At 37.7% G+C, this 25,478-nt stretch overlaps 1 protein-coding gene across 1 annotated transcript in view; it reads left to right on the top strand.

Annotated features, from left to right (window-relative positions):
• lamc3 (laminin, gamma 3) overlaps positions 1 to 25,478 on the top strand; it is a 136,001-nt gene that overhangs the window by 44,959 nt on the left and 65,564 nt on the right. The window contains exons 5-9 of the mRNA XM_028024766.1: positions 10,942 to 11,130; positions 12,529 to 12,646; positions 18,216 to 18,314; positions 19,084 to 19,220; positions 20,590 to 20,709. Of these exons, the coding sequence (XP_027880567.1) occupies positions 10,942 to 11,130; positions 12,529 to 12,646; positions 18,216 to 18,314; positions 19,084 to 19,220; positions 20,590 to 20,709 (663 nt within the window). The remainder of the gene's footprint in view (positions 1 to 10,941; positions 11,131 to 12,528; positions 12,647 to 18,215; positions 18,315 to 19,083; positions 19,221 to 20,589; positions 20,710 to 25,478) is intronic.

Genomic DNA, 25,478 nt, shown 5'->3' with positions numbered 1-25,478 from the left:
TGTTACAGCCTGATTCCAAATTGAATTTAATTTCATCTCTTTCCTCAAAATTCTAGACACAAATAGCCCATTTATGACGATGTGGAAAAAGTGAGAATTTTTGCAAATTTGTTAAACAGAAAATCACATTAAGTAAGTATTTACCGTCTTTGGCATGAAGATCAACATTTTTCTGTTTTCACTGATCCTATTATAACAGAATGAAGACATTCCTATTCATCAGCACAATATTTATCAAGAAAACTAAAACATCTTCTCCAAACAACTTCTTTAATGCAGTAAGTTAATCTTGCTCCAGCAAATGCATTACCAATCCCAAAGAGAAACGTTATTTTATAATATTTTTATATTATTAAAAATATTAACGTGGAAATAATAGAAAAACAGCAAAAAACAAACAAAAAAATTCTTATTGTGAATGCCAACAGATTGTGGGTCTCATTTACGTAGAACAATCTCATGTGCAACGTGACGCCTCAAATGCTCATGCATCACCTTAGGTTTCTTGACCAATCCGACATCTCATTCATCCGGCAAATTAAATGTAAAAGAGAGAAATTATTGTGCCTGCAGGGATTCTGCACCATTACTGTTCTTCAATTGTACCATGTAAATATTAATATATTGGACAGAAAAAATAACATTGTTGTTTGCAATAGTTCTCTAGCAAATAAATCGAGATGGCAGTGGGTTTTTTTTTTAATACTCTTTTACATCATGCCCTGCTCCTGATTGATTGATGCAGAATAGAGGCTTTAATGAGTTAAAAATTGATATTACTCATTAGCTTACCACTAATGAGAAATGAAACATGCTGCCAGTGACTGCATTTAGCATGATTGTACATTTAGTTCAGGGCTAAAGTGTAGTGTTTTTGTTTTTTCCCAGTAAGGTTTGCCAAAACCTGCCCTTGAATTTTTGTTTTATTCTGTTACTATGTTATGTTCTATCAAACAGCATATAGAAAAAACAAATAGCCTTTCTGCCTCACTCTTAGACATATTTTTTGTGAGCTTACAGTAGCTCCTCTACAGGTAGGAGAGTTTGAAGCGACACACTAGAGTGTAAATAAATGGCTTGGAAAATAGAATACCATCATCACCCACAGACCCACCAGTAAAATTGAAAAAAAAAAAAAACAAACAACTGAATAAATAAATATATGTCTATTTAAAAACGCCCCCCAAAAAACTAGTTTCTAAGGGCTGTGTTTGGATCTTTCCTTTTTAGCTTTACTCCAAAACTTTTATTTTTTTCTGTTTTAGCAAAGTCTAGAACCAACCTGCTTCATATTTACAGTACACTTGACTTTGAATGTGATGACATTGCATTTTTACAGCTACATTATACAGTGTTTTCACAGGTTATTATGAACTGTAAGAAGATATTGATGGATAAAACCACAGAAGTAGATTGTTTCTCTTGCCGTGTGTCCACACTAATCTGTTTGAAATAGATCCCCAAGCGGCATTATCGAGGCAATGTAGACGGCTACATATGGATGATATGCAAAAAGTAAAACTTGCTGAAGATATTCAGATGGAGTATGAACTGCTGATGTACAAGTCTCCATAGGAACATTAGTGCCACTGGCTCACAATTTTTTGTGAAGGCAGTGGAGTAGTTTTCCCTCTTACTGAGGAAATGGGGGTTTCCTAGAGAAAAGACATTTAATTAGATTACAACCACTCTCAGAAGGCTCATTTAGACACATGATAAAGTGGATACAGATTGCCCTTTGTTCTGCCAAATTGCTGACCTTGCATATCACCATATGTTCTGCTTTATGCTTCGTGTCACTTCTGTTTTATTTCTATATTTAATCAAGGTTATAATTTAGCTTTATTAATGTCAGGACTGCAATTTTTCACAAACTAAACTGGTACTTTTGCAGAAACGAAGGCTTTCCCTAGTCCACTTAATCAATGAATGTTTAAACACACAACTGACTTCTAATTTCTGTCAACCCAAACCTTAGTCAGGCCTCTAAAACAGAGAGGGAGATATCAATAAATTAAGATATAGTTTTCAAAACAGAATCTTGCCGTGCCATTTGTACTATTATTACTTAGCATCAGTTCTTTGTGTTTCCTCTCCCCTAAATTTGGATTATTCCCCAAAATACCTAGTGTCCAGTATGCTCTTGGAGCAGAGGTGAGCTTATGTAGAAAAGCTGCCAATCAAGATATTTTGAACAATATGAACATAAACAGTGTGAAAACACATCACTACAACACTAATGAAATATCATGTTGGTATTAGAATATAATTTTCTCACAGTTCATTTTATATTAACAGTCTCAGAGTTTAAATTGGTCAATCTGCAGCTTGCAGGTATACTCACAGCTGATTTGTTTTTAACCAACAGTTTTTTAACACTGTTGGTCTTTAATATAACCAGGTGTGTAAACAAATCAAAAAGTTGTGCTTAATTCAATATACCCATCACAGTTGGTGCTCATTTAATGCTCACAGGACTGTGAAGTATTCACTTTGACTAAAAAGCACTATTTTTGTTCCATGACATTTTTGATGTCTTCAGTTTTCACCTTGCACGTTTTTCATTTCTGTTTTTTTTTTTGTTTTTTCCCCCATCTTCTTAACTGCACCATAGTCCAACTTGCAAACTGCAACAACTCATACTAGGTATTAGCTAGCAGCTGGTGAAAACCCCAAATACTTTATTCAAACTACTTTGGCCTTTTTCCAATACAACCCACGCAGAGCTGCTTGACTCTGCTCTACTCATTCATAAGGGTTTTTCCTCCAGTAACTGCTACGTGGCACCAGACCTCTTCTTTACTGTTGCATAAGACAAAAAAATTTGTTTTATCTCAAATATTTTATGTTATGACCTCAAAAACCATATGGAAAAGGTTATGGACAGTCATATTTTATTACTTTTACATTGTACTTAATATACTTATAGATTTTCTTTTAAAAAATATACAAGTTTCCAGCTGATTAGAGGTTCAGTCAATAACTGAAGATCATGTTTACTCTGCAAAATACAAGTTACTTTATACAGCATTATGGAGTAGGAGAGTTGTGTTAGAATCAAATGGTCAGATTTGGGCTTTAATAGCTTATTTTCTGCATGATGTACAATGTATATACATTATATTTTCTTAAAATACTTACATTAATTTTTACAGAACTTAAAGATAAATATTAGGCAACCATTCTGTTTTTCAAATAATCTTTATATGTATTCTTGCATACAAAAACTGGTGTACCTTTAGCAGCAGTTTCCATATTTGCAGGGTTTTAATATACTAATTACATTAAATTCCTCCCACTCTTTGTTTATAGTTTTAAAATAAAACCCTTGCCAATTTACACATCTTCAAATGTGAGGACATTTTTACTGTTTGTTTTAACATTTGCCACACAGCATTTTGAGTTATTCAAATACCCGCATCCCACTTCGGTTCTGCTATTGAGAAACACTGAATTTATGCCAATGCTGTTACAGCTTAAAGTTTTCCTGAGTTCATTTCTCCAAGTTTCAACTCTGATGTTTAGCCAGAATTGTTGTTGGAGGAGGTGGCTTCATCGTGGGAAAAAAAGAAAATGTTGAAGCATAAAACTGAATGTGCCTTCAAATGTGTGTGCAACCTTCTTAGTGCTGCTTAGTGGGTTCTGTGGTCTGCAGGCTCATATTGAGAAAAAAGCAGCATGCTGAAGAGGTGGCTGTGGGTGTGCAGAGCTGTAAATGTGGTCAAGATGGCCGAGCAAGTTAAAGAAAACTCTTTGGGGGGTCTTTGGGTTAAGAATGTTGGGGTAAATGCCATGAAGTGGTTTGTTTCAACTCTGTCTACAGCTTGTAACCATTTTCATCCCACAGACAGGAAGGAGATTAGGAGTAAAGCCAACACAAAGCGTCACCATGTGCCTTAAGAGGAACTCAATATTGATTTTTCAAGTCTCCTGAATCCTGCTGTAGTTCCCCTAAAACATATCACCCATCCATGTAATGTTTTGATAGTGTTTGTGGAGATGCACTGTGAAGCACATCCATCTAAATTCTCCACCAAACAAAAAGGTGCTCAGCTCAAAAGCTGCACCACACAATTCAAAAATAACAAATAATTTAAGGAACAAGAGAAAAATCTCCCTCATCGTTCATAGCTTCACCTTCTGGTCTGGGTGAAATTCTTCCAGAGAAATTCACTTCAATGGGAGAAAGTCCAGATAGAGCAGTGAAGGGAGATTAGAATAGAATTAGGAAGGCAATGACTCCATAACTCCACTTTATTGCAAAGGATTAGGACACACGTTGGTTAAATCTGCCAATAACTGACAGTTTTCTCAACAGTAACTTGGTGTGACAACGCTAAAATGAAACGCAATACAGATAGCAATTAAGGCAGCAAGCGAAAAAGTAGCAAAAACGAAGGTCAGATCACTTGAACTGAGAAAATCCAGCAAATGAGTATGAAAAACTATGCAATATGTTTTCTAAGAAAACTTCCCTTGACGGGTAAGAAAGGAGTAACACAAAAATTAGGCTAAAACAAATGCTTTACTTATCTTTTAGGAACAGCAGGGACACTCTTAATGCCATATGTTATCTTCAGCTTTATGAACAGCCTTCCTTAACAGATTTTTCCCCCCTTGCATGTTTAAAGATACTTTTATAGGTCACAGCTGTCAGCTTAATTACACATCATCCAGTGGACCAATAAAAAAGATTATTGACTTATAAAGAGTACATTCATGTCTCTTTTAGGAGGTTTTCCTAAATTAAAAAGACTCATTATAACACTTCTCTTCCTGTGAGTTATTAGTGTCTCTGTGACTCAGTAAGTCTGCTGTTCCCATCCAGGTTAAATCTACAGGGTAGCTGTATGTCCCTTTGCTCACAGCCCAAGGACAAGATTATTTATATGGCAAATTTAAAAACAACTACAATTCACCAAAAATGATTTCTATGGTTAAAAACGAAAAAAACTAATACAAAACTATGTTCAATAAAACTATCAGAAGAAGCACAGGTGTCCTGCTTCACTATTTGAAAGTAATTGAAAACAAATGGGTTTTTTTTAGCAGCGATTTAAATTGATTAGCTGTTTAAGTGACTGATTTTCAAAGCCAAGTCATTCCAGAGTGGATCACCTCTGAAAAGACGCCATCACCTGTTGGTTTTAGTCTGCGTCTGTAGGTGTCAAAAAACAAGTCACCAGTGGAACTAAGAGTCTTTGTCAGATCTTAAGAGGGAAGCTGTGTGGTGTCAAGCCATTAAGACTTTTAAGAGTTAGCAGTATGTTTTTTTTTTTTTAAAAAAGGATTATGAAGAAGCAGCACTATGGGAAGAAGAAAAGTGTGAATAAGTTTCACTGCCATTTTACATTTGATTTAATGGATTTTATACAAAACGTGGGTTTACAAAGCCTGCAGTATCTACAGAGACCAATGCACTGAATCCCACTGAAAACCTCCTGGTTATTCCACCAAATATTGATTTCTGAACTCTTCCTGAGTTAAAACATTAGTATTATTATTTCTAAATGAATATGAATTTGTTTTCTTTGCATTATTTGAGGTCTGAAAGCACTGTATTTTGTTATTTTGACTGTTTCTCATTTTCTGCAAATATAAATTTTTTGCTTGGAATTTCAGCAACATGATATTAGTAGTTCACAGAATAAAAGAACAATGTTCATTTTACTCAAACATATCCCTATGAAGAGTAAAATCAGAGAAACTGGTAATTTTAAGTGATCTGAATTTTGTCCAGAGCTGTATATTACAGATAGCTAATGCACGAAATATTAGCACCTAAAACTACACAGCATGGTGCAGTCTGATTGAAAACTATTTAAGCAATTTGTTAAATGCCACTTTCAGCATATTGATGGCAACAAAGCAAAATTAGATGGCACTACATAAATCAAAACTAGACATTAAGCAATACAACTTAGAACTTTCTCACTACAAAGTAATATTTATTCTGTCCATTTTCTTTAGAAATGAGTAACATTTTCAAATGATCTCGGCCTACAAGTACATTTTGGCCAAACCTAAATTAGTACAGATAATATGGTAACTAGGATGCTGCTGTTACTTAAAAACCCCTGAGTATAAGTTCACACAAGTCTGTCTTTAGCAGATGTCTTTAAATCTCTAAAAATGTCACTAAATGCCACGTTCTACAGTCTACACTAGCAGAAATGCGACAGTGGCTCAAGCTGCTGTTGACGGTGCCACCGCCTGGCTGTCAGCCTGCCTGACCTGCAGCGGCAGCAGCACCACTGGCTGGAATGATAAAGATAGAGTGGATGGGAGGTGACAAGTGGAGACAGCTGAATTTGTGCACTGGCGGCCCACCAGTGCCAATCAGAGCCTGACTCATGCAGCAACTTTCTGCGTTGGAGGAGGACAGTGCTTGTCAGATTTGGCTGCGCTATAACCAGTGGGACTGTAAACGTGATAGCAAGGGGAATCAATATTTGTCAGAAAAATGCATTTAGTGTTTGAAAATATACTTTTAGCTCAGTAAATCCAAAGGGATTTGGGATATTCCATCTGCTGGAAGTCCTTTTTTTATTAGAGAGATGCTTATTTCTTCATTTCTCCACCTTTTGAATTGATGGCACTTAAAATAAAGTGAGGGGAAAAACTGAAGTGAATATCTCGCTTTCATATTTACTTTCAGGAGCTTTATTGTATTGTTAGTCTTTAACGTAATCCTTAATCTTATTGTGTATCATCATCATTTTAGCCGAATTGTATTTCATTTTCAGATGGATGATAATTTGGATGGATACAGTTTATCTATGCTTTTCATAAAAACAGTGTGTGCCATATTTATGTCATTTAAATCTTGGAATATTTAGCAGCTTAAAGTTCTGTTCTGTAGATGCATATCAACATAGAACAGGGAAGGGGAAACTTTTTGACTCGTGGGTCACAGTGGGTTCTAAAATTTGACATTAGAGCCAGGCCAGGAGCAAATGTGTTTGTGTGAACTATTAAATGAATGACGTCAAAGGTTTAGTAGTTACTAAAGCATGCACCTGCAAGGCCTATGGTGCAAATTATTTGCCAAAAGTTATTTTTTCATAACACAGTAGGAACAGTGTTGTGGGCTCCCTTTTCTGCCGGTTCGTCGAAGGCTGAAGTTGGTTTTGTTGTGGCAGTTCTCAGGATAGATCCGAGGTGTTGGTTCGTTAACTTGGATTTTTCATGGGCTTTGTTGACGTTTATGACGCTGAACGTCTGCTCACACACGTAGGTCGAGCCAAACAACACCGGCATCTTCTGAGCCACCCGCCGCTAGTTCGGAAAATGGCTTCGTTAAGCAAAACGTAAAAGTCACTCGGTGTAAGTGAGCTGAACTTCTTTAAAATGGAGTCAGACTGACGATTGATCAGTTCCAGCAGCACCTCCTGTGATGCTGTTTTGGGATCTTGTGACAGGGGGCAGGACATCAGCTGAAGTGACTTGTCTTTTTTTTTTTTTTCCCAAAACAAGAGAATTGATGGCAGAATTCTCCACGTAGGTCGAACAGTGATTAGCTGTACTTTTTTGCGTTTTGGGTATCCTCTATTTGCAAAGCTAATGTGGGGAAAATGAGAGAAATATCAGTTTGTTGTCCACAAAGTTATCTATCCCCTGTAGATTTAAGTTCAGCTCATTCATGTGTGAAAATGTCACACATGCACAAGCAATAAGCAAAGCCACACAGCCAACCTCACATCAGGAAATTTGTTGCATTTCCCCATGAACTCCAAACATTTGCTTATCTCCTCTTTTATCTCCACACTCATTGGAATGCTATGCCCAAGCTTAACCAGACTTGTACATGTATTTTTATTTTATTTTATAAGAAAAACAAAACCAGACTTACTTTAACAATAGTGATAACGTCCTTATGAGTCACATTGGTTTCCTACAGAAACAAAATAAATTTAACAATGCTGGAGTCCCCTCGCTCGTATGAAGTTGGCAAGTTTCACAACTGGATTAATGACATGATTAAGCTGCAACACAGACTCAGAGATTCTTGATGAAAATGCCATCCTGTTCAGGGATTTCCTCTTTCACTTTATGTCAGACTCCTGACATTTTTTCAAGTTAAATATGGCGATCCATGTGTGTGACACTGGCGAGTTTACTCCAGGGTAGCTTCATTCTCTTGGTGACATCAGCCAACTCTAGCCTCTTAAGTCTTCTCCTCATGTTTGTCCTTTGAAGGACTCCATGGTCTAAAACTCCTCTGCTGTTAAAATCCTTGGTAATCCCTCGGATAAAAATAAGGAGCTGAGTATTGTCGCTGTATATTGTCATTCAATAAATTTTACAATGAAGAGTTTTTCCTATTTTTTTTTCCTTTTCAGAACTGAGGATGAAGAGAAGGACTCTACCTCTACATTTTTACAGTGGTTTGACTTTAGTTATTTTAGCAAACTTGTTTGCTGTGAGATAAGAGCACATATTGCGTTAGAATGACGACCATTTTAACTCTGAGTTATGGGCATGAATCTGTATGCTTAGCCAGTCTGCAGTCGTTTGATAGTTTGATCCAAAACACTCTCGGGCTGCGATAGTTGTGCTTTTCGTGCACCATGAGCATACATAATAGTCCTGATTTATCATCATCTGCAGACCGCAGACATTATTTTAAACAAGTGTGATACGGCAAAGAACTTCAGTGAACCGCAGCATAAAATGTAAATTAAGCAGAGAAGCTCTTTTCAAAAATGTTGCCCTTTGTTCAGTATTGTACTATCTTTAGAGAGATGCCACTGCCATTTCTAATCAAAAACAAATTTGACAGAAAATGCATTTATATTTAAATCTGGCAGGTCAAAGTAGACCTTGACTGCATCTGTCAAAGCGTATGTATAGAATTAAACACTAATCCTTTTGTGTTTAAAAGCTTTTAAACACAAACACATCTTTCCAGATCACCAAAATTCCAAATGTACTTTCTAAATATTTAATGTAGCAGAACAACAAAGAGAAGGTAATTGTAAAGTGTGAACAAAATGATACATGGAATACAAATTAAAATCTGACAAGTGTGATGTAATAGCCTAGTCAGTTCCTGGCTATTATTTTGGCTACCTATTCCAACATACAGTATAAAAAAGGTTTTTGAAGGTTGTTATCCTGTTGCAATGTGAAGCCCCAACAGAACCTAAACCTTGTTCAACCTTTACAGAACCGTCACGAGCTGGAACTTATACAGTCCGTGTCAACATGCGAGCAATCCCCGCACACACACATACACGCACACACACACACACACACACACACACGCAAACATATGCACAACCGCTAACTTACTTTTTGTTGCAGCTTAAACTGACGCGGTTCGTCGTGGGTGCACACGCTGTGTTCCTGCTGCAGTTATTATCGTCCTTCCTAGCCTGTTATTTTCAGCTTCAAACATTTTCCCGGTTCTATTTTCAAGCAGGGCTGTTTCCAGGTTGTGGCGCATGATGACGTAGTGATGTCATCAGAACGTATCGAGTGTTTTCTATTAAATTGATCATTTTATTTTTGATCACGTTTTTTAATATATTTTTTCTTTACTACCTCCCTCCCCCCGGTGTTTATTATTACTTTGTATACGTCAAGCGTTTTCTTGAGTTAGAAGTAATTGTTTACTTATTTTTTTCTTGTTTGGTCTTTCTGTGGGCGGAGCCTGTGGCTCTGCCAGGGAGTCAGTCTGCGGTTAGACTCCTGACAAGTCACACTGAAGGTGATGCTGTTTGTCTGCTTTATTCTGCCTTGGATGTCCTTTGTACATATTCTGCACCTCTCCTCTTCATGTGAAGAAAAGCGTAATACATTTCACTAAAGTGATCTTCGGCCTTGGCCAGTCATTTTTGGTTGCCCAAGTCATAATAGAACCCGTAAAGGAAGGTGCTGCACATTACTTTTTGCAACTTGGTCATAAAGTTACATTTTGGTCTTGTCTGACCATAGTTCATTTTTTTCACATGTTTGCTGTGTCATGACTTTGGAAATTTGGGAAAACTAAGCAACAACTTAAAGATGAATATATGTGCCCATAATGGAGGTGTCAGTGATATGTCTGGTCTTGGTCTTGAAGGGTTTTGATGACAAAACAATTATGTTTTGCTCTTTTTTTTTATTGACGCTAATAACCAAATGAGGTAAAACATTTAGTTCCATCACATTTGCTTCTCAAACTAGCTGGTAGGTTGAAGTGGTAAGCCCATTCCCACCTACCAGTTGAAGTGGGCAGTCTTTGGTTTTCAGTTGTGCCATGCTCTCTAAGTTTCCGGGTTAAGCAGTTCTCTGTAAGATATTTAAAGCCCGGGATACTTGTAATGGCACTGTTTATGTGTGGGTACCCTTAAATTCGCAACTTATTTTTATTGACTAAATATTTTTAAACAACATTTCCAGTTACTTAAAATAAATTTCATTAAGCCCAGCGCTGCGATGCTAGGTTTTATATAAGCCGATTATGTAAGGTGAATACTGCTGAGACGTCTCATTAAAAGGAAACAGTTATCGTATGGTTATTTTGAGCACAACAGAGAGCCGGATTCATAATAAAATGGGCAATTTCACCTAAGTCCCCCCTCAGGGTAACTGGTAAACTAAGGAGGGATTTGATACAAGGGCTACGAGGGCTTTGATGGTGCGTTATCAGCTGAGTAATTTGCTCTTGTATAAACATGAATTACTGTTATCTAAGTGCCCCCTGACAGCCGATTGGCTTCTCATTAGGCCCGTGTGAAATGAGATTAGCAACGAGCCTCTAAATTATGATCCAATCCCAGAACACATAATCTCTCACACATACTGTATTCCCTGTCTGTGTGTCTCTCCCCCTGCATCTATTTCTGATGGGTTTCCTTTTCTTCCTTGGCTCTCTTTCCCTGCTTTTCCTGATTTTCCTCACTTGACCTTCTGCCTTCTCTCTTTTCCTGTCTTCTTTTTTTCCATTACTCACAGAGTGCAACTGCAGTGGGAGATCAGACGAGTGCGTGTTTGACATGGAGCAGTACAGGAGCACTGGCAGCGGGGGGCGCTGTGTGAGCTGCAGAGACAACACCAATGGTCCCCACTGCGAACGATGCAAGGAAAATCACTACAGGAAGGATCCGGAAGAGGCGTGCCTGCCCTGCAACTGCAATATCAATGGTAAGCTGCACATATGACACCTTAAATCTCAGTTACAACCCATCACTGCCTGCTAATTTCGCCGCTCTCGTGAGTATTCTCAAAAAAAACAAAAAATACCCAAAACAAACAAAAGACTAGCTACTGGACTCAGTGCTATAATATGAGTAATACCATAGCTTTTATGTAGCCTGAAAAGTGACCTTAAGATACTTTCTGCCTAGGAGTCTTGCTCAGTATGGAAGTGTAAACATAATCCTAAGCAGTTTTCGCCAAGACTACTGTCAGAAATGCTAAAAAATGGGGACAGCTCAAAGAAGGAAGTACAGTGGTGAATGCCAAACAAACGACTTGTAAATTGTTGAATATTTAAAAGCATGTTGAGTAAAATTCAACACAATTAATTGTGCTGTTAGTTTCTGTCTCAACTCTTTTCTAAAACTGGAGAATAATATTTTGGGGAAACATAGATTCTTTGGGGAGAATACCTCGGTTAGTTATTGTAAGGGGTGCTAATGCATTGTTTACTACAGTGAGTATTTTATGAACCAAATCAGAGTAATTTTACTAAATCATGTAGAAAACACTCATCTTGATAAAAGTTTATAATCTACAGAATCAAATAATTTACTGAAGTCAACAAATAAAATTGCACAGTGGTATTACTGTTTACAAGAGTTATGGCCAGAAGTTTTAAAATATTAATAATGCCACATTCCCTTAATCCCACTGATTAAGGGAACTGTCAAATTTTACTAGAGAGCGGAAGGTCTTTGTCCTTATAGTTTAAGAAATATTGCTCATATAATATCTTGAACATCTCATCAGATTTATAATCACTTGACCATTAAAAGAATGACTTCAATCAGATGTGCAGGTGTGATTTGATCCAGCCGAGTCACTGAACATTATCAGGGAAGTGCTTCATTGCTCATTAAGCCATGGGGAACTTTTGGTTCAGCCACCATCATCAGGTCACAGATGAAAATGAACGAGGATATCCACCATCTTTGCCCAGCATATAAATAGTGTAAGGTGATTGCAACGAGCTGTTGGAGTCCATTATATTGATCAAAGGTTATAACAGACTCCATCAGGCTCCCTTTATTCTCCTCTTTCTGCCCCAGCTGGTCTTTTTTGTCCATTAGCTGAAGTCGCACAATATCAGTGCAGCCGATAGATGACATCCTGCTCTTCTATGATTATGTTTGAAGTAAGTTTGTCAAAGGAAAGTCAATAACAAGATATCCTGTTAACCCCATTATGAAAAGGTATTATTGACGTATTGATTTGTCTAATGTGATTTTCAATCATCTTTATTAGGATGATTTTTCTTTTCAATGAGCCTTCCGCTATTTCCGGTTTACGAGGTATTTCCTTCTTTTATGCTCCTGTATGATCTGTCTGTTTCCCTTGCAGGCTCATTAAGTTTGCAGTGTGATAGAGAAGGAAGGTGTCGGTGTCGAGTTGGCGTGACAGGAGAGAAGTGCGACACGTGTCAGGCTGGCTTCCACTCATTGGGTCCAGGTGGCTGCAGGTGAACAACGCGCACCGTCACGAATTAAGACAAATACTAATGTTCAAGAAAGCTAGTTTGAGCCCACAGATTATGTAGTTATGAAAAGAGGATTAAGACATTCTGATGAGCCAAGTATTTTACAAGACAAGGTGACAACAATAAATATAGATATGAAAGGCACAGACAGTGCTGTGCAACTTTCTGATTGTAGGAAGTGTGGCTGAAGTTGAAATTAGAGTCAGGAAGTTTTGTTTACTTGGACCACAAACGGGTGACAAGTGGTTTCCTGCTGTGTGGTAAAAAAATAAATAAATAAAAATAAAAATGTAGTCCATGAGTCAACAGTCTATGCACACAGATTTTAGAGTGTAAAAAGATGTAGAGAGTTCAAATTTCTCCTATTTACAGTCATTTACAGTTCAGATTATTAGTAAAAGACTAAGAACCCACAGTTTCGTTATGATCATTGTTTGATGCAGATGTGTTTCGTGTGGTAATTGACTGTAAAACATAGGTGTCAAACTCTGGCCCGCGGGCCAAATTTGGCTCGCAGTGTAATTATATTTGGCCCGCGAGGCAATTTCAAATTAATATTAGAGCCGGCCCGCAGGTATTATACATTGGCAACGCTGTGACGCCCCATTTACCGCTTATACTATAAATCTCATAATGCCCTGCTGTTTTTTTGGCACGTCAATCAGGACAGAGGCAGACACGCCTCCTCCTCTGTGTCAGTAGCACTTATGGTAGCGGACATGGATGTATTAGGAAGGTGGTGATCCGTCTTCTTGCGCACTCCTTCGGTGAAAGCCCTGGCGCACCCCGCATCCTCGTTCCTCTCCCCCAAACCACACTGCGACCTCAAACTACAGCTGTCACTGTGTTACCCTACCAAAAAATGGCAAAAAGAAAGACAGAAAATAGAACTTTTCTGGACAGGTGGGAGACAGAATATCTGTTTACATATGTATGTGAGCAACTTTTCTCCTCAATGAAGATGACGAAAACGTCTCACAGGAGGCGTCTGACTGACGAACACCTTTGTTCGATAATGAAGGTTTCCTCAGCTCAAACCCTGAGCCCCGACATTGATGAGCTGGCATCCAAAAAAAGATGCCAGGTATCTGGCTTGGCTGCATCAGAGTATATCAGTGTGTCGCACAATAGCAACAAATACGTTTTCTACGCACCTTTTCTTTTTACTCCAAGGCCTGAATGGTTTATTCATAGTTTATTTAATGATTTATTCATGGTTGTTATGTTATTTTATTTTCAAATTTGTTATCCTGTGTACAAAGCAAATTTTGCTTTGTACCAACAATTACCACCTTCTGTCAAATGTGTTGTTTGTGTGAAGCAATAAAATTATTTTAATAAATACAACCCAGGTAAGAATATGTCTTGACCTAATTCTACTATATAGTGTTCCCCTTTACATTTCCTGAATTCAAACTTGTCCACTAAATATTCATTTTAACTGGGCCTAATTACATGTACAGTTGTGTTTATTTCAATTAGATAGTCTTTTCAGGATTTGTTACCTTTTCAATCTAAAAGCACAGGACTTAAACATTAGTGTAAACTTGCTTGGTTATAGAAACAACCTTTTCATTCAATTATAAATACTAACTTGTTTTTTTTCCTCTATTGCTTAAAAAAATGCCAATGTCTACACAGTCTTGGTGATAATACAGATGCTGAATCAGTAGCTCTTGTGAACATCTACATTCTCGACATTCATCATCCTGAGTTGGGTGAGGCTGTGACACATGGCAAATGGTGCAAGGCTGAAGAGCCTCTCAAAACAAATGTTGCTCTTCTCAGCAAACTTTTAATTTGCTGAACATTTAATTACAGCAGCCTGTTGACTTGTTTTTTATTTTTGTGTTTCACATAGATTCACAATTTCACCAAAATGTGTTAAAGCGATAGAGAGTTCCTATTTTTGTAAACTATCATCGACATTGACATGACCTTAGACTGACAGATATCTTCAGATATTTTCATTGTTGCTTCAGTAAAACTCTACACAAGCACTGCATTCTCTGACATATTGCATATTGTTTCTCTACGTTTGAACTCGCCCCTGTTATTGATAATTCCAGCATGCCACAAGAATGAGCTCAGAGGGTTTCAATTGATTTCAAGACAGGCAGAGTTGCTTTCATTCCTGAGGTATGAGCCACATTTAGACCTCAGACTCTGCACACTAAAAGCCAATTTTAGAGTTTCTCTGCACACCTTTCTTGCATCTTGAAGATGCATTGACCCACTGCATGCGTTTTTCATGATAAAAGGGGCATTTCAACTTTGTCTGACCTTGAAGTGCTCATACTAAATAACTATGTGTGCAACTCTGCATGTTAATGTACAGGATGGTGCACATGTGTGCCAGAGAAGTATTTTGCCGTATTTAAATTCCTGAGAAGTCTATTCTTGCATACCCTGTAGCTGCCCGATGAATACTAAGTTATTATAGTGTTGAATTGCATATCAATGATTGCTTAAATCAATTATTTTCTCTACCACCTTACTCTGGGTATCGTGACAACAGACAGTAGACTAGGGGTTCCAAAGCAGGTTTTCCAAAATTGTTATAATAATACTACACAAGATAAAATAAAACATTTGTTTCACAATATTGAATTTATGGTTGGCAGTAAATGCATTATAAACTCAAGCAAAGTGAGCAGATTTTTTTAGTTTTAACAAAATCGCAAAATACTGGATCACAGCTTTGAATTTATGACCTTCTTTGAAACCTGGTAGTGTGTCGGCCTTGTTCCTTCTTGTCCTTCTTGTTTTTTGTTTTGTTTTAAATGCGATAAAGAAACTTGCACAACCAAACAAGAATTGCTATAAAAAAACACATTTTTTTAACTATAGTTTGCAGATTTAAAAAATATATTCTTTAAATTGTTACACACTTTCTGATAAATGTTATTCTCTGACTTTGATTTGTTTCCATAAATTTGTCATAGATAAGGGAGATTCTTCTTTAGAGCAGAGACAGTCCGTCAAAATACTATCCATAAGCTCATGGCAGCATGCATTCACGCACACACGCCGAGTACTGTCATTCATGCAGCAAACTCTGGCTGTTTAGCTGAGGTGTGAATTACCCGGACCACTAGAGCAGAAACAAGTATAGGCAGCTTGCCTTGGGATAATTGAATTATTTATAATGGCACCTCATTGAAATAGATTCTATGTTACAGTCTCAAACACAAGGAATCAATCAATAAACACAATCAAACACATTTGGACAAAGTTCAAGCGACTGTAGACTTGCGCGCTTTCTCACTTGAGTTTTATCAGAGTTACTCTAGAGAGTCTTTATGTTTCATTCAACAGCTTGTCTCTTCCATCTTGTTTGTTGTGTAAGGAAATCACATGCGTGATTTGTCAGAATACGTCTTTGTAACTGAGATATCTGGATAAAATTTCCAACTTAAATATCTGCATCAATGTTGTTGGACCTTCTGAAGGAGAAATCTCAGTCCTTTAAATGAGCATAGACAATAATAATTATTCTTGCATATTAATGTTGTTTTACTCTAACTAAAATATCCCCAAAGGTACAGTATATACACACTACACATGCTTACTGCTGTAGTATATTCTATTAAAGGGGAAGTATCATGTAAAATGTACATTTTTTGAGCTTTACATCTTGTTATAATGTTATTCCTTCATCAAACGAATACTTGGAGTATTGCTTTGATTCTTTCATGCATGTTTGAAAAATCCTTTAATCTCCCACGGCAACCATTCAGCTGTGCAAAACGCCTGGGAGGACCTAGCAGCGCCTTCAAGGCTCCTTCGAGGAGCTGCAGTTTCCATGCATCCGAGCTTCCATGTCACAGCAGCACTCCCCCTGCAACTCCTCCACTCAGCTCCTTCAGATTAGCCTACAGCAATTAGCAAACCCCTGATGGAACTGTGCATCTGCTGAGCTCATTTTAGGAGCTACTTCTCAGTGTAACTCTGGTTAAACATTGTTAAAGGGTTAATGAATGACTTCCTGAAGGCGGAGTTTCAGAAAGAGAGCGTTTTTAAAGAGACAGAGGCCGAATTTCAAGGCTTTAAATTGGGAAGTAAACTTTGAAGTCATATTTGATGTTTATATAGCATTTTTTAACAGCTGAAGTTAACATAAACTTTATTATGTTAATTATGTTAATGTATTATGTTACTTTATTATGCTATAAAATAGCACTATGTGTTATGTCTCTTTAAATGTAATTCCTTTCAGTTTATTTTCGTAGCACCAATTCACAGAAGGCACTTTACATGGCAAACTGTTCCATCTTCTATTCAATTACAGTGCTGAGAAAACGTACTTCCCCCCTTACATTCTGTTCTTTCTTTTTATCACCCTTGCATCTTTCAGAATGAAGGGTTTTTGATCATGAACGGTCCAATTAAGTTTATGCCACAGCCAACATGCAGTCAGATTTTAGTCAGTGCTGCTTTCAGACATAGACTTGTTGGTCTGCTTTGGATCACTGCCCTGCCAAATAACCCAAGTGTGCTTGCACTTAAGGTCACAAACTGATGGCAGATGTTCTCCTTCCAGGGGACATCACTCCATCAATCAGGGCAAGTCATCCAGGTCATGAAGCAACAAGTCAAACCCAGTCCATCACACCACCGCTGTGTTTGACCATTGGTGTGATGTTGTCTTTCCAAAATGCTGTGCTAGGGGGTCATTGGTGACAGTACATCGTAGACAGGTTGCCAGTTCATCACAGGGTAACACTGAGGGACACAGGATAAACAACCATGCACAGGTACACTCACTTCCAAGGGCAATTTAGGAAGACAAGTTTAACCTAACATGGATGTTTTTGGACTGTGGGCAAAAGCTGGATTGAGTACTTAGAGAGGTGCATGAGGAGAGCCTGCAAACAACATGCATGGGGTTCAACAAGATGTTTCTTGGGGTGGAGGAATCTACATTCATTTTGGTTTGCAGTGATTTTATGCCATGAACTCCAAGGATGCAGTTTTTACCTTGTCTGTTTCGTCTTTTAGAAACTTAAACGCTGATCTCTTGAATTGGTACAGGAAAAAGACTTGGCTAAAACAAATATAAAACACTGAACCAGAACATATAATATATGTTATATGTTCTGTTGAATAGAACATATAATATATAGTTAATGGCTGCAAGATAGCCATCATTAGTTTTATCTCTTAACAAGACAAGGTTAAATACAGGGAGTCATTTTCATTCGAAGCAGAGTACCCTACGTTAACGACAGCAATAGCTCTGTGAATGACTCCATGTTAAACAGACACATCTAAACACAGAGGCTTTAATCCAGGGGTTTCTATCTACGTAAAAGAGAAACAAAGAAACGTCAATGGCAGCAATAACCCCGACATTAATTCCCTCTTGAAGTGAGATGCTGGTAAATCTTCTCCATATGATGACAGTGAAGATAAATCACTAAAATATAGAGCCGTTTTTTTTTCCTTTTCTTTCAGATGCGACGCTTTATCCTTTGAAATAATTGTTCTATGTAAATATGTATTCATAAGCAGATTTAAAAATATTCCATTTTACATCACTTGTCTGTAGGCCGTGTGAGTGCGAGCCCAGCGGGAGTTTGGATCAGTGCTCCCCCCTGGATGGGCATTGCTACTGTAAGCCAAACGTGGAGGGGCAGAGCTGCAATAGGTGGGTGAGAAGTTTATTGCTTATGTCACCTATGTGCGTATGTGCGGTTGCTAGGGTAACTATTTAAGTCCCTCATAATAAGAACAACTCATGTTTTTTTGCTTTCAACTGTAAAATAACATCTTTTGTAATAATGGGAAATAATGTTCCCCAACATGAATTGCACCGATTATCCTCAGAAGGTAGGTCAGCACTTTAAACAGATGCAGCAAAATGGGGGGGGGGGGAGTAAAGGAAGAGAAGGTAAAACTTCAACCCATTTTGTTTGCTGTCGTCAATTTTCCCAAGTACCACAGTGTATTCAAGCGTTTCCCTCTTTTATATTTCCCTCCAGGACACACGATCAAACTGATGCACTCATTTTTGCACTGGAAACACACACGGCTCCACGTCTCCCACTCCTGGACCACTGAATCATACCATGGTCCCTGTTTGACTTTTTTTTTTCTTCCCACTGAATTTCACAGCTCATTGAACAAGTTCCTCTCCTGTGTAATGTGACTAGGGCAAGGGGTGATTTTTAGCAGTGTTCCTGTCCCACCCATATGCCAGCAGCTGTGTATAGGTCAGAGCTCGCGGACCTCACGGCTGAACTCACTTATTCCTTTTCCTCCTCAGCCCCGCAGTGCGCATCAGCCAGCGTCTCTGCGGCTAAACCTTAAGAGACAGTGAGAATGTGGGATGCATTAAACTGCTCGAAAGCAGATGTGGGTTATCTTGGGTTTTATTTTGACGATGGTTGTGCATGCATTTGTGTATGAACCTACAGATGCAAGCCAGGATTTTTCAACATGCAAAGAGAGCACCCAGCAGGGTGCCAGCCATGTTTCTGCTTTGGTCACTCATTCGCCTGCTACTCAGCCAATCACTACAGAGCCATTGACATCACCTCAGACTTCAATGAAGGTATGTCAAAGCTAATCAACCTGCATACATAGATAAATTATTTCTGCATACATTCAGCTTGATGCATACATTTCAGTTGTGCTATACTCTTTGCTTTGTTTAAGTCAGCTGGCTATTTACTCACCTTTTATGATCAGATCTTGCAATATGCAATATGCGTAGAAACCATATCAGCACATTTCAGATGGCAAAATGAATTGCCGCATCTGAAAGTTTATCAACAAATACAAAATGATACTGAAACCATGTCTGTAAGTTACAAAATAGGAAATATGCAGGATTTAAAAAGATGATTTTTTTTTTTTTTGCATAATATGTCCCTCAACTTACATTGAAGCATGTTGAACATTTATGAACCACAATCATCCAAGATGTCAAATGTATTAATTTATTTGTAGGTACTGTCCTAAGATGTACTACAAGCCATGTTTGATGAATGCTATTCATTATTTTAGTTATTAGAAGAGAAGTCAAGTAAATCACCTAAACTGCTAAGCCTAAAATTATCGATGCAGAATATTAAGCATTGAAATAAAAATGAATTCACCTTGTATTATTATTATTCACCTTGTAATATATATACAGTATGTGTGTGTGTATATATATATATATATATATGTATATACACAAAGCATTTTTTCCAATTTTATCTATTATTTAGGTGTCAAATCTCTGGAATCAAATTATGTAAATGGTTCAAACTATTAACTGAGAGACCATTTGCTCAGTTAAAATAATCTTGTCTCTAGGTAATTAAACAGTTTTAAACTTTAGCAAAAAGTGCTATGATATCCTAATACTATCTCGTTCACAGGAGGGAAAGTGGTTTCCTGTGAAAATGTGGTGAAAACATGTGGTTTTCTTTATTCTGGAAATTCTTAAAAGCTCAACCCAAAGCATAAAATAAAAACCTTTTTATTTATTTTTTTATTTTTACCAGCAGCGTATCATGCAACTGGAGCACACACATCTGCAGTGCACTCAGTAATTGAACCACACCTAATGAAAGCTGAAATGTTTTGTTTGTAAAGGAAATTTAGTCAAACAAATGAAGACACAGCTAACATCCATTTTTTATGTATAAACAGTAAAAACTGCAAGAATTTAACACAAAAGCATGCTAAAAGTTTTGATGCCTCCTCTACAATAATAGAAATCCTCCAAACAAACAAACAAACACTAATGGATATGTGGACTGCCTTGATGCTTAGGTGTGTAGTGGCGCATATAACAAAGATGAACCAATTTAATATTCAAAACTTTAATTTCAAGTTATCTGTACAGCAACATTACCTTTCCAGCTGTAATTGTTAATGATATCGCTGAAACAGGATAATATTTTGAATTTCAAAACTCCCTTTGGTCACAGATCAGGATGGTTGGTGGGGAGAGTTCTCTGGAGGCCTGAAGTACCCCCTGCTGTGGAAGGAAGGTGAAGTCTACCTGCTGCCTCTTAATGAGGAAGACACCGGTTTCTACAGAGCCCCCGGTGAGTCGGAAAGCAAAACACCAAACATATCAAAAATTCAATAAAATTGGATTGATATTTTTAAGCTCAGTGGAGGAATATAATTCAGTATAATGAAAAATAATGTTTGTGTTGAAATGTGGAACTAAAATTGATTTTTGCTGCAGTGTGGTGGCAGGAGTTTGGTGAATCTGGATTTTTGCAGTTTTTCCTGTGACATCGATTCCTGAAGTTGCAAGAAATGTAGAGTCCTTAAAAATTATTTTATGTGGATTTTTGTAATTTGAACACTTTGTCAACTTACTTTGACTTATTTTAATGAAGTGCAAAACAGTACTGGAGAGATTGGAGTTTCTTCTAGTATGTGTGGAGGATATAGAGCTGCCAGTCCTCCACTAGTTGCTGCAATCAGGCCACTTAGTTTTTTCTTCTCCTTAAATGAAAGACATATTAAGCTACTTAGAAAAATTTCCAATAGTGAAAAGCAGTCATCTTGTAAAAACTAAATCATTTCTGTCTTGATAATATGATTTAAAACCACAGGCTATGCTTTTAAAGAGATGGTTATTGAATTGAAAGCTATGTTCTGTGAAGGCACTATCAGTAATAGCTCCCTTTATCCCAACTATTATAGACTGCTGTCATTTCACAATGGCTTTGTAGAAAAGTAAATAAGAGCGTAGAAGGCCAACAACTACTTATAATAATATGTTACTTTTAACTAAGGTTGCTTTATGTATCAATACACCTCATCAGCTCAATCACCTCCAAAAACTGCAGACTATAAAAAAAAGTGTGATCTGCTCAAATGACAGTTTTTCTGAAAATTTAAAAGTTTATTCCTCTGTTGGAGACTTCACTAAAAAGTTACTTATCTCATTTATTCATCCTAAGATTTTCACTCAAACCTTGAGGAGACGGAGACTTTTTTTAGGTCAGACTTCAGACTCTGGAATAGTCTGACTCTAAATATTAGATGTGTACAAGCACTGGAACATTTTAAATCTCCACTGAAGACATATTTTAATGCTTTGTTCTACATCCAATGAATTTTAAGAAATTTTATTATTATTTATGATGCACTAAATATGTTTTAAATTATTTTAGTTAATGTTGTTGAAAGATACAATATATATGTTTAGAAAACCCTCCAGCTGGTAGATGTAATAGTTTGTAATGTCTTTTGCTCATCCTTGTTGTTCCTTTCTGTACTCCTGCATTTTGGCTGCAGTTCATATGATGGTTATTCTGATATCATTACTTCCAAAGAAAATCTCGTCTCAGAGCCATTAGAAGATAAGAGAATAATCTGTCCAAGCTACTAGACTTTGAGCCCCTTTTCATCAGCTGCCCCAGCAGCAAACGCCTGATGGAATTGGATGCCTTGGCAAAGCTGGAGAACCAACAAAGTGAAAATTGGCTTGACTTCCTCTTGTCTCCGCTAAGCCGGTTTTGGCCATCTTCTTAGATTCCCTCCGGCCATCACTCAGACCTCAGCCAGAAGCAAAACAGGAGCAATCCCATTAACCCTGAAGTCTTGGGGTTTTTAATGCCCAGAATGCGTGATCACAGAGAACAACTTCATCTTGGGGTGTCTTTTTTTTTTTTTTTTAGACGGATGAGAAGAGCTGTGCTGAAAGAGGCTGCGACAAAGCATGGTGGTCTGGCATAATTTGTCAAACGTCATTAAAAATGCACTGCTGAGTTACTGACATGCCAGTTTGAATTTGTCAGTCTGTGCATATAACTCTAAATTGAATAATTGTATGCCTTGACAGATAGTAAACATTAATAAACATGGAAATGTATAGTTAATGATGATTTATTTATTTTTCTTTACGGCTGCTGTTATTTTCCTAGTCTTTGGTGTCTCTGAAGACCATGTTGCACAGATTAGTATCCCAACTGCCTATGAATAGCTTCACGACAGTATGGTTATCTACTTTGTGCAGCGCTTGTTTATGGTTTTTCTCTACATAATGTATACACACATCTGTTACAGTGGCGTTGCTAATAATGATCTCATTTTCTCTTGCCTTGTTCATAGTTGTGCATGTGCGAAGTCACTTTAAAGATTACACCAAAGTGGCAGCTGCTTTGGAGACGGCTCTAGTTTTCCCTCTCTCTGCTCGGGCTGTGTTTTATTTTTAATTTGCATTTTTGCACTGAAATCCCTCCACTGTCCGTCTTCACAAGCGCTGGAGATAATTCTGAGTGACAACACAGCATCTAGCATCACACAAAATGCCATTCTGTGATTGAATGCTTGTTTTTTTTATTATTATTATTTTTTCTTACTTTACTTTCTCTTGGGCTTGCTCATATTTAATAATTGGTAATTTTACTGGCTTTCCAGGGAAATTGAGGAACTGTTCCAGCCCTTGCCAAACAGCGGACAGTACTTTGAAGATGTTTTTCTCAACAGTTATTGACAAAGAGGGTCGGCCAGAATTGGGAGTGCTTCAGACAGTGCAAAAGACATTGGAAGGCGGAATTGCACTCACCTTTTATTTATTTTTTCATTCCTCTTGACAGTTAAGCCAACATGTTGCTTACACCAGTTGTGATGTCAAAATTGCTCCTTCTTTTCCCCCCCCGACATGAAGATGTTTCAATTTTGTAAACACATTGAATTGCCTCCTCTCGATCTTTTCTTTTTATTTATTTTTTTTGCTTCAGTTTAAATCCGCCACGTCATAAATGAATGCAGGTCGTGAGCGTGTTTTAGTGTCTGCACTTAGAGAAACTTGTACTCTTAAGTCTTGCCACATTTTTTTCCCCGTCTTATCCTAAATGTCTGCCTAACACTTGGTGCAAATGGATTTCCAGTCCCTTTAGCAACTGTAAGCGTGGCTGCCAGAAAGTGTTAGTGACAAACAAAAAAGTCCGTCCCAAAACAGTTGCTTTTGTCCTGCATTCAATATTTTCTGTTGCCACTTGAAAATGCTGGACAGCGACTGCGGCTGTCTTGGCGAGGCGGCGCTTCATACCGACGGGGACATCGAGCATCTCAGGACCTTGAAGCCATCTGCTGAAAAGGCTGTAATGTTGATCTTTTTTCCTATCGGTAGAACAACCCGACCTGCTAAGCCTGAAGCGGGAGCAGGGCTCAAAGAAAACAGGACAAATGTGAAGAAAAGGACAGAATTTTAATGAACTTCGCCTGTAGCAGAAGGCAGCGGAGCAGAATATGGTTATCCTTATGCTAAACTCATGAGAGAAAGAAGACCCTTTATAAACATCCCTTGGCTTCCTGACACTCGTATTCAAGCACAGCTGCTGCAAAAGGTACTTGCAGCCTGGCACGCGTAAAAGTTTTTCTTGTGGCATTGCCTTCTGGAAACATGCAAAACCAAAAATTATAAGGAAGTGAGAAAATCGAGAGAAAAGATAATAAATGGGTGAGAGATGGATAAATATTATGCCTGTTTTCATTTGAAGTACCTTACTCGCAAGTAAATTTGACTTCATTTAAATATTTGCTGATATGAAAGCAGTCACCCCCATAAGAAATAATTAATTGGCTGTTTTCTGATGTTTTTCGTCAAAGCTTTGTGCGTCTGATCCCGATCTTCACTAATTCTGATTTAATTTCCAAACACCTGCCAAATTCTCTAAATCACTTAAATCTTATTTAATTGATTTGGGAGTGGAGGTTGGGTGCTGGGGTTCTTATTTTACATCAACCTTTTAAGCTTTATATTCTTTATTGTCATCTCTTCAACAAAAACATATCTGGACATATCATATATTGGCTGGACGATATGGCTGGAAAACGTATTGCGATGTAAGAATTTATCGTGATACGTTCGTCAGTGGTTATCTATAATTATTAATTAGATTTTTTGTTTTAAATATCTAAAATACTGCCAAACTGCTGCCGTGACTGTTCCTGTTTTACCCAGTTTTCACTCCACGCCGTTTTTTTTTTAATTTTTAAGCAGTTCTGAGGCAGAGTGGCAAAACCTGAAACTGCTGTTTAAACCCCCCCTGACAAATGTATATAAATATTGATGGCCTGATAGATGGGCTTTCTGTTATGTAAAGTACACACGCAGGTTATCTAGTGCAATATTTAAAAGTTAACAGTTTGTCCATGCAGCCTTCGCCCTCAAACTGTTGCCATGGCAGCCAGTGATGGAGCCTCAGTGGCACTCGTGTTTATGCAAGGCAGCAATGATTTAATCAGACTGAGCTGATTTAATTGAGGTGAAGAGAAGCCTAAATCCTCTGATTGATTGGGAGCTCATCCACTATTCACCAAAAGTTATGCAGACATCTATCACTTGTGAGTACGGCTTGGTGTGCTTTTGGCAGACTGTCGACAGTGGCAAAGTCAGCAGGCTTCTAATCTTTTCGAGAGGTGAAAGAAAACTAGTTGAAAATCAGACGACCAAAGGCGGGAAACTTTTCTGGGTAACCCACGGATCATTTCTAAGAAATCACTCGGTGACACAGCTGATATTTTTTATCAGTAGTTTGTGTACATATGAGTAAAACGAAAGCATCTGCAGCCTGCTTGAATGTGGTGAGGCAAATCCCAAAATGTTTAGGGTTGGTACCTTGTATGAGTTGTATGTTAATTGTTGTGAAAATAGTATTTGCCCGCTCAGAGTTTGTACAAGTAATGTTCTGAGGTCCAACCTTTGTCCTAAGTGAGAAAGTAAGCAAGTAGCATATTCTTGCTTTATCTAACATTTACAGTCTGTCTGATGTATCTGTAAATTTAGATCCTGTTTGACAACATGGTGTTAGAATAAACCACAAATTCTGCACCAGAAAACCCTAAA

The sequence above is a fragment of the Xiphophorus couchianus genome, chromosome 8 (assembly GCF_001444195.1).
Source record: "Xiphophorus couchianus chromosome 8, X_couchianus-1.0, whole genome shotgun sequence".
Taxonomy (NCBI): domain Eukaryota; kingdom Metazoa; phylum Chordata; class Actinopteri; order Cyprinodontiformes; family Poeciliidae; genus Xiphophorus; species Xiphophorus couchianus.
Note: the sequence above shows the minus strand (reverse complement) of the source record. Positions and strands in the feature narration are given on the sequence as shown.